General features: G+C 48.2%; 1 protein-coding gene across 1 annotated transcript; it reads right to left on the minus strand.

Moving 5' to 3' along the window:
• LOC128909287 (transmembrane protein 151B-like) lies at positions 1-1,425 on the minus strand. The gene has a single exon (XM_054200740.1). The coding sequence runs from the start codon at positions 1,396-1,398 to the stop codon at positions 1-3; it is 1,398 nt and encodes a 465-aa protein (XP_054056715.1). The 5' UTR covers positions 1,399-1,425.
• Positions 1,426-9,410: the final 7,985 nt, after the last annotated feature.

Genomic DNA, 9,410 nt, shown 5'->3' on the forward strand with positions numbered 1-9,410 from the left:
TCACAGAGAGGTTTCTAGACAGGAGGAGCGCCTGACATAGAAATGCCGCCCATCGTGCCCCTCTGGCCTGTGCACAATCAGGACGGGGAAGAAGCGGGCGTCATGGTAGGTCGGGGGGTTTTCGTTGACAGCCAGCTGGCTGGAGTAGGAGCAGCACTGCTCGTCCTGGCAGCCCCGGTCTGCGATGCTGCTGCTGCGGCTCCTCCAGAGGCCTGTCCTGTGGGAGCCGTGGACGCGGCAGAGGGAGAAGCGGCTGGTGTTGAGGGAGAGGCGGGAGTTGCCGCTGCAGCTGTGGAAAGCGTGGCGTGAGAAGATGGAGGAGGTGCTGGAGGCACGGTTGCAGCGTTCGCAGCCATGGGCTGTTTCGCCGTATCGGCACACGGCGTAGCTGTTGTAGGCCGGGGAGTTGGCCAGGTCCATGAGCATGGCCTCCGAGTAGCTGGGGATCAGCTGCCGGTTGGTGCAGATGTGCCACTCCAGCTCGGTGCTGTCCTGCGTGGCATCTCGGGGCATGCGGTACCGGTATAAGGGCTCCTCCACTGCCGTAGGCGCCGTGTACTCCAGGCCCAGCAGCTTCTCCACATGGTAGTGGACATAAGCAGTCCGATACTCTATGAGTACCCTGAGCGGCCACGAGATCATCAGGATAGCTGCCACCCAGAAAGCATAGTGGGACACATACCAGGGGAGGTGATCCGGGTCCCCATAGGCCATCATAAGCTCTTTAAAGTCCACGTTTTTGAGCTGCATGCCTTCCCTCACCTCCATGTAGTCATCTAGCCCCTCAATCTCTGTGAAGAAGTGAGCCCTCTGAGTCAGGTAAGAGTTCTCAGACTCAATATTGGCAAAGCTGAAGCACTTGGTGAACCTCAGCTTGGTGGCTGTGTAGCTCTCCAGGCCCAGAAGTTCCTTGGAGATGTCCTTGTATCCACAGTGAGAGTAGTCGAACTCAGCTTCAGCCACATGGGTGTTGACTCTCTCGTGGTAGACTTGCGTGGTGGTGTAGGCGTCACCGTTGCGGTACCGGGTCACCTGCCGGGTTCGCCGCACAAAGTGGTAGCTGATGGCCTTCCACCAGATGCACGGAGTGGCTTGCTGCATGCGGTTGATGCATTCATAGACACTGTCCACATCCGCCTTGTACTGCAGCTCTCTCTTAACGTGGCAGTGCCAGCACTCCACCAGGTACACCACGTACAGCATAGAGAGGAAGGCCAGCGGGATATAGACATAGCCATCCGAGCACGGGCTGTCGTGGTAGATCATGGACTTGCCCTTGAAGGAGCTATCAAAGCTGAGCTTGGTGACTCGGGACAGCTGACACCAGGCCACTGCACCCAGGCAGCCATACATGAGGATGGAGAGGAGGAGGCATTTCCAGTGGGACTCTCGGCACATGCAGGCGCTCAGGGACTGCTTCACGGGGCGTTGCTTCAATCACAGTGCCAGAGAGAGGGAGAGAAAGACAAAGAGAGAGCGAGGAACCCATCAGTCACACCACTTTGCACCATGCACACGGTGACTGTTGCCTTCAAGACTGTGTCTGGCTTTGCTCTCAACTGCCGGAGGACTGAGACACCCTACTTAATATAAATGTGAATACAAACAGAAACACTGTGCCAGGGACAGAGGTCTCAGGACAAAACTCCTTCCTTGCTTCTTCCCGGCTCTGGGAAGGGAAGTTCTTTGCCCAGCAGTGACTCGCCGTGCCCGCTCCCCGGTTGGATGGGCCCCTCCGCAGGGGGTGAGACAAGTCCCCATCACCTTCTCCCTGCCTGGAGCCAGCATCATCTACGCACCCTGCCATCTTCCGAGGCTGAGAGGGTTTTGCAGCATATGAACAGGTGAAAGTGTGGGGCTGTGGACTTGCCCCTTTGCTTTGTGATTGCCCAGCACCTGGGTTCCCACATGGTGCTGCTGGGGAGGCTTGGGAGAAGCGTCCGTTGCAGGGCTGTAGCCCCACGGGTTGTGCCAGCACAAGGGGACCAGCACTTTGTGGAGCCGGAGCTGCTGCCTGACTCAGAGCTGACTCACACCCAACCCTGAAACCTACCAAGTGATTGACACCATTTTTCTTGGAGGTGAGCCATCAGGAAAATTACTAGATTCAAGTACATTTAGTTGAAAAAATTGTCAGGATTACAGCATGGTGCAGCATAGCTTCAGGCTGGTTAGAAGACTAGCTCCGACCTAGAATACCTGAAAGCTTAAGCATTGGAGCTAAGGGTGTATGCGTGAATATTTAAAACGTAGCACATCCCTCTCTTTCAAGTCCTGAAAGTTGGACTGGGAGCAGAGCCAGAGTTCGCACTCTCGTACTCCCACTGCATCCCCTGAGACGGTGTGATTGCAGCCCTTACCCTAGCCATGGCGCAGTGAATCAGCTGCATTGTCATGCTACGTTGGGCTATAATAAAAAATGCCAAATCAAGCCAAGCAGCTAGCGGAAATGGAGTTGTCTCCCTGCAAAGTGCAGCAGCAGCATGAGTTACGTTACTGGCTGGCAGCTGCCCGTCTGTAGAAAGTGTGTGAAGCAAGACCCCCCACTGCCCTGATAGGGGCTGCCTGCGTCCCTCTTGTTACTGCCATCTCCCCCCGAGCTCTGAGGAAATGACAGTGAGAAAGCAGAAACACACTGATATTCATGCATCATCATGCCCTCTGCCGAGCCTGATTTCGTGCAAAAATAGAAGCACACTGTAACTTCTTCTCCCAAGGGGCCACTTCTAATGCATCAAACTGCTCCATAGATGCCAATAGATGTTAGGTTTGGGAAATGTCTTTTCTTTCTTTCTCCCTTAGTAAAGTTCTCGCCTAGTATAGCTTTTCTCGGACCCACAGCAGTTAGGATTCCGTAAGTAATCTTCAACCAGCAAGGAATTTAAGGAGCAGCATCTTATGACTCAGGAAATAATAGCGCCTCACCACTAGGAAGAAGAGTTTACTGTCTTCTGAATGAGATGGAAGCATTGGCATTGACCCTAAGGTCAGATTTAGTACCGCTTTTTCTTTTTTTTTTTTTTTTTGTCTGGAACAGAGAACCACTTCTAAGTAACTACAGAGTGGCTATTGGCTTGCTGTGAGCACTGACAACTAGACTTCATGGGGTTTGGTTTTGATTTTGTAGCTTCTAATCTGACACTGTAAGTGCAGAGTAATTTTATTGATTTTAGGGAGCTACACCCGTATTCATCTGCAGGGACTAAGGGCAGAATCTGGCCCCTGATTCTTCCTGATGCATCCAGAAGGAATCTGTAAACAATTTATATTCTTATCCCGAACCATTTGTATGTGTGTATGTGTCGGAATAAAGAATAATTATTCTGGGCTGTATTCTCTTTACAGTGGCCACAATGGGTGTAGAGAAGCTAGGTGGGATATAAAGGACCCAGTACATAACTTCTCTGTAGGTAGGGCTGTGAAAAGACCTTATTATGGGTAAGAATAAGGCTGTTTTCCTTAGTCTTTTGTAGGAAACCTTGAGGAAAGCCACAAAGTGGCTTCAGGGAGTCCCCATATCAGCTGAAAAATAACTATGGGAGTTTTGGGGGTGAATCCCTGAGTCTGTGTGCAGTCATGGAGAGTTTAACTTCTTGAAACTCTTGTCAAATACCCACTGCTCTGTCCCAGTGTGGTTACTGCCCCAGTGTAGGCTTCTGCTCCAGCCATACACTGTACCCCAGGTCAGAGCCCCAGGCTCTCCCGACTCATGGAAAGTCCACCAGAAATTACTGTCTTCTATTCTTTGTCTCTTCTTGACACAGACCTGAGTTTTTAAGTGCTACAGTAACGCAAAAAATATAGACTGTAATGAAGAATTGCAAACCTCTCCCTTTTTTTTCCCGTGAAGGTCTTCTGAGGTGAAGAAAACTCTAGAAGAGAACATCTCTCTACTCCACTTACTGGGACTGTGCATATGAAAACAGCTGGGCAATATTCTAACACGGGAATTTAAGTTCACAGCCAGGTTTCCACAGGTACATCTCATGTAGAATCACAGATGGTTAACACTGTGAAGAATGCCAGTGGATCCAGCAAAAGAGGTCCAGCAGCTTTAATGTAAGGTGAGTGCTTAAGTACTCCTTGTGGCTCTGGGAATCCCAATTTTTTCTAATATTTGTTTGAAGCAGTGTCAGCCTGGCCCTGGGCACAGCCATGCAAGAGGGCTGTCCCACGTCAGTTAAGGCACTATTTGCCAAAGGCACTGCAATCCCCACCTTCCCTTTATTCCATTTCCCTTGACTAACAAATTCTCTGCTCTCTGCAGCTCTGTAGTCCAACTTACAACCCACAGCTTGGCTTCTGCCCGAGGGGTGATTCAACCAGCCCTGCTGGTTAGGGCTATCAGTGGCCATAGCGGAGGGGGGAAATGCTCAGCTCCATGAAATGCCATCTCCCCTTTGGGGGAAGAGATGGCTCTGGTCTCACCGGTCCTGGCTGGCACTGGGCTGGGCTGGCAGCAGCTCCGAGGCTTGCAGGTCCAACATGACATTTCTGTATGCATCCTCTGGAGACACTTCAAAAATGGTCTTCAACCCACTGCACTGAAAAGGCTGGATCAGCCCAAGCTGGATTACCTTCACTATTCTCACTGCAGTCTGTAAAAAAGACAGCTTCTCTCCTCCTTGCATTAGTGAAGACATGCAGCCAAGAGAGCCCGCTGCATCTCTCTGATTCACACACCTACCAGTCCAGTTCAGCAGGGCCTTCATGTTCAAAACCCTTTGGGAAAACATGATTCTTTTCTCCTGGCTCTTCTGACCCACTGTCTCATACCCTCCTTTGTTCCTAAGCAGATCCCACTCTCCGCAGGTCCTCGGTTATAAAAGGATCTCTTTTCCAGGGTCTACCCTCACAGCTGTCCCTCCTATTTCAAGTTCTGAATAGTTTCATCTGATCTATATACCCTTATTTCTTCTTCCCTTTGCTGACATAATTATCTAACACAGTTATACTATTAGAAACACTATTAGAGCGTTTGTAAGAAAGACAAAAAATAGAACATAATTATAATAGAAGTATCAGACATTCAACAATCTAATAAGGAAATGTATCTTTCCATCTCTCTCTGCATAACAAATTCATTAATATGTTAAACCAGTGGCTCCCAGACTTTATTAATTAACATACCACCTTCTTGCAAGCATGATGTTTGTGGTACTACGTGGAATTTTCTCCTTTCCGTGCATAGTGTTTCAGATCGAAACAAGGCAAGCTTGTATTTCTGGATGAGTACAATAAATGCTTAAGGAAACTAATAATTTCCATGATAACTTCGGCCAGCCAGCGAACAGGAACTGTGTCCTTTGAGGAATGCTGCGGGATCTGTGTTGTTTGATGTGGAACAAAAGCATAACCCCTGAAAAATGTTAATAGAGAAACATAATTGAAGAAGGCAAAGACAGAGAGCCTGACAGAAAGCCAGAGCCAAACAGAGACTGTCCCAGAATAGATGGAGGCTCAGCCACCAGGTACTTTGCCTGCGAGCTAGGACTTGCGGATTTGGATCTCTAACCCAAATCAAGAGAGGCATCCTTCCTCTTCTGTTTGTTGGGGGTTTTGCTTGGGGTTTTGCTTCCAGCATTGACCTGAGAAACCTCCTGACAGAAGATTAAATGAGACACAGGTTGCCCAGAGAAGTCGTGGATGTCCCATCATTGGAAGTGTTCAAGGTCAGGTTGGGCCTTTGAACAACCTGGGGCTTTGAACAACCCAATCTAGTGCAAGATGTCCCTGCCCATGGCAGGGGAGTTGGACTAGATGATCTTTGAAGGTCCCTCCCGACCCAAATGGTTCTGTGACTATACAACCACTTCTGTGAAGAGGGATGGCTTTGCCAAATCAAATGTTTCACCGAAAAGGTCCCAAACAGCTCCAACGACAGTACAAATTGTAAAAATCTCACGTTTTGGATTAAATACTGTGAAGAAGCACAGCCAAGCTGTCAGTATTATTGTGTATGAATTTCAAGTTGTGTTAAAAACACATGCTATAAATAACTTGCTATGCTCTGGTATGCTGCTGAACAGCTTTCAGAGGCCTCCCTTCTCATCACACCTGATTGGATTGGAAGCTCCTGCTACCTCTTACCCAAACTATCCATCATCACAAGCCAAAATTCACTTTACTCTTCCACACAGAAAAACAGCAACAAACAAATATTTCCCAAATTCTTTAGTAGATCTCAGCATGAATGAGGAAAATACCATGGGAAAGAGGTGACACGTGTGGGGAGGACTGGGGGTACCTCTGCTGGGGGCCTTACGGAGAGGGACAAGGGTTGGGGACAGCCCTGCATTGAGCTCCACAGTGCTTGCAGCACTGCTCCAAGTTTGCGTTGGGTTTTTTTTTGCCTGTCATTTCCAGAAAGCTCAGGAAGAGGGGAGGATCTGTGTACCACAGCTCCACATCCTCCCATGGTCTGTTTTCTGTCTGGTGGCGTGGAGCCTTCCGAGACACTAAATGATAGATGCTATTTAATTTGTTGCCGCAGTTCCTGGAAAATAGTCTGGAAAGCCCTAGCTGCCAATGGAGAACTGGAATTTCAACTGACACCTGTAGCAGACAGGAGTTTCCAGGCTGGCAACATTTGGATTATTTCTCTTTCAAGAAAGTTCTGTGCAAAACTTAGTTTGCAAATGACAAAACATCCAGGCAGTGGCTGAAAGGGCAATTGCCTTCAAAGACACCCTCCGATGGCAGATACCCAAGATCAAAAGCAGGTATGCAAGGACTGGTGTGGAGCCTCCCTTGCACAGGCACACCCACCCCACGCTCGTCCTGGCTCAAGAGCAGCGAGGTCAGGTTCTGGCTGCAGCAACTGTAATTAAAATCATTAAAGCATGCTCTGTGTTGTAGCAGCATGCAGATTTGGGCTGTTAATCTCCCCCAGTGCAAAGGGGTGGAGAGAGCGCGGAGGGGGAGTGCACAGTCTGGCACATCCCCCTCTTACCAGCTGGAGCCGAGCGTGCTCTGGTGGCAAGAGCAAGGGACTGGTGGCCAGGGTTTCAGCTCTCTGACCCATCCCTTGACTCCTTACAAGCAACCAGAATTAAGACATGGGCAGGTAAGTTGTAGCTGGTAACCGTTCTAAGTGAGCCTGCAAGCAACTTCCTTGTGGGTGGCAAAATGCAAAAAATTACCTCTCCTCAAACCCCGATTTCACCTTAAAAAGCAAAGACTCATGTTGAAATGCAAAACTGATGTTGGAAAACCAGAACAACATATTTCTGGGTGCGCAAATTGTGCTTGTGTCTCTAGGTCCCTTCCTCTTGATGGGTACATAAGGACTACCGAATTTCCTGGGACACTGGTCGAGGTGGTGTGGCTGTTCCTGTTCTTCCAAATGAACGCCCCCATTAGCAGGAGGAGGAAGGGCCATGCTCAGAGAAGCCCAGGCTGCTTCCAGCAGCCCAGGTTTTTGGGTGCCTAACCTGAAACTCCGATGCCTCTGTTTTACCAGTGATGGCCCACTGCTTTTGCTGACCTCTGGATATGAGCATGTCTAGTCGCAGGACTCGCCCACTAGCCACGTGGCTGTCCCTTGGTGATGGTGGGGATCCTTATGATATAGTAAACAGCCAGACGGTTCCTTAGCACTTACAGATAGTCACAGAAATTTCTCCTCTCAACTTTGCAAGGCTGTTCTGCGTCAGGAAGGTTCAGCTTCTACTACAACACAAACTACATTTACACCTTAAGACTGGGAGACACTACACCTTCTCCCCATAGCTCCTGTATCTCACAGGCAATGCAATTTCACTCTACAGTCCTATGTACAGCCCAGTTACTAGTGGTTGGTAAAAGCTCATCCTCCATGAAGACACTCTGCTTTAAGTGATAGACTAAAAGAAATGAAGAACCTGCAATCCCCTTTGTAATTTGTTCTGGTGATGATATTTTACTGCCATTGTAGTTTTGCCTCACTTCAGCGCCCATTCATGGCAGTGGGGGATGCCCATTCTCTGGGTGATGAAAGACTCCTTTCATGTGTGCCTTCTCTCTTTGAAGATGCTTCTTCATTCTAATTATGACACCTCCCAGCCTTCTTTTTGACAATTTAAATGGGTCAAGGTCTTGAAGTCCTTCACTGCACAGCCCTCTTCCTAGCTCTTTTTGGTCCTCTGCTCTCTCTCCAGCATCTTAAGATCCTTCCTAAATGTGCACCCTGCCAGTGGATACAGGACTTCAACACATTTCATTGGCACCCTACTAAAACATAAAATACCTCCCATTCCCACTCATTTCCCCTTTTTACTGTCTCCAAGAGTTGTATCAGTAGATTTTTGCCCAGCACCACCCTGGGAGTTCATGTTCAGCCATTCACCTGCCTTGCTCTCAGGTATTTTTTGAGTCACTGTTTCTGAGGACAGCTGAAGGGTTGGCTGCAGTCTCCACCCTGAAATGTGTACTTCAGATTTGTCTTTGGATCGAATAATGAAATTATCAAATGAAGCAGATCCCTCTGTAGGACTGTGCTCATCTCATCATTACAGACCAGCCTGCTAATGTTTGTGCCAACTGTGAATGTTACCAGCAGTGATTTTATGCTTAATTCCAGTGGATAGTGTCAAATACGGTAATTATTCCTGCAGAACTCTGCCAACCTAATGGCTAAATACCCCATTAACTTATACAAGACAACTGTCTTCACAAAGCTAAGTGTCAGTCATAAAAACAAGGCTGTGGGCATTATGTGGACACCAAGGTGCTCCTCACACTTCCAGTGCTCACTGCCAGGAGTCATCCCGCGTGCAGGTCTAGATACAATACTAAGAGAAACCCTCCCAAAGCTTCAGTGGAGCACATTATCACCTAGCTTGCTGTATGCTCTTCATCAGTAGCTGTATTTTACTCCAAAAGTATGGCAGTGTGGGCTTGAAGCATCTCTTCTTTTTCTAGATGCCTCAGTACTGTGGCATGCAGCTGGTTACGGTGACAATGATAAACCTCTCATTTTGTCCACCTCTGATTTTGACTGGCAAAATAAATTTGAACCGAAAGTTGCCAAACTCCCCAACAGGTGGGGAGAAATAGTCTGCAAAGTCCAAAGGATATGGACCCATCTATTTTGGAGTTACAGTCTTTAAAATTTTGATATATAATTTTGCCTTATGTTTACTATTTCTCCATAGCTCCCTATTGACAATATGGCTTTTTCCTCTTCTGTCAGACTTCATGCTTCAGTCTCCTTCAAAACCCCAGCATGAGCTGTAAAAGCAGAAAATATGCTGCCACAGCATGAATTTATTCTAATGTTCGGTTTGTTGACAGTTCAGGGCCCAAGTTTGACTCTCCGTGTCTGGTTCGCAGCCAGATATCTGGGTTCCCCAATTTCAAAAGCATTAAAATTCTCCTTCAGGGAAATCATGCCAAAAACGTTTCCTTTCCTTTTAAACCCCTTGTGTAAA

This window comes from Rissa tridactyla, chromosome 4 (genome assembly GCF_028500815.1).
Source record: "Rissa tridactyla isolate bRisTri1 chromosome 4, bRisTri1.patW.cur.20221130, whole genome shotgun sequence".
Taxonomy (NCBI): Eukaryota; Metazoa; Chordata; class Aves; order Charadriiformes; family Laridae; genus Rissa; species Rissa tridactyla.

Bases quoted from the DNA above. Each gene is read 5' to 3' on its own strand.
- LOC128909287 (XM_054200740.1), bottom strand. From the start codon at position 1,398: ATGTGCCGAGAGTCCCACTGGAAATGCCTCCTCCTCTCCATCCTCATG.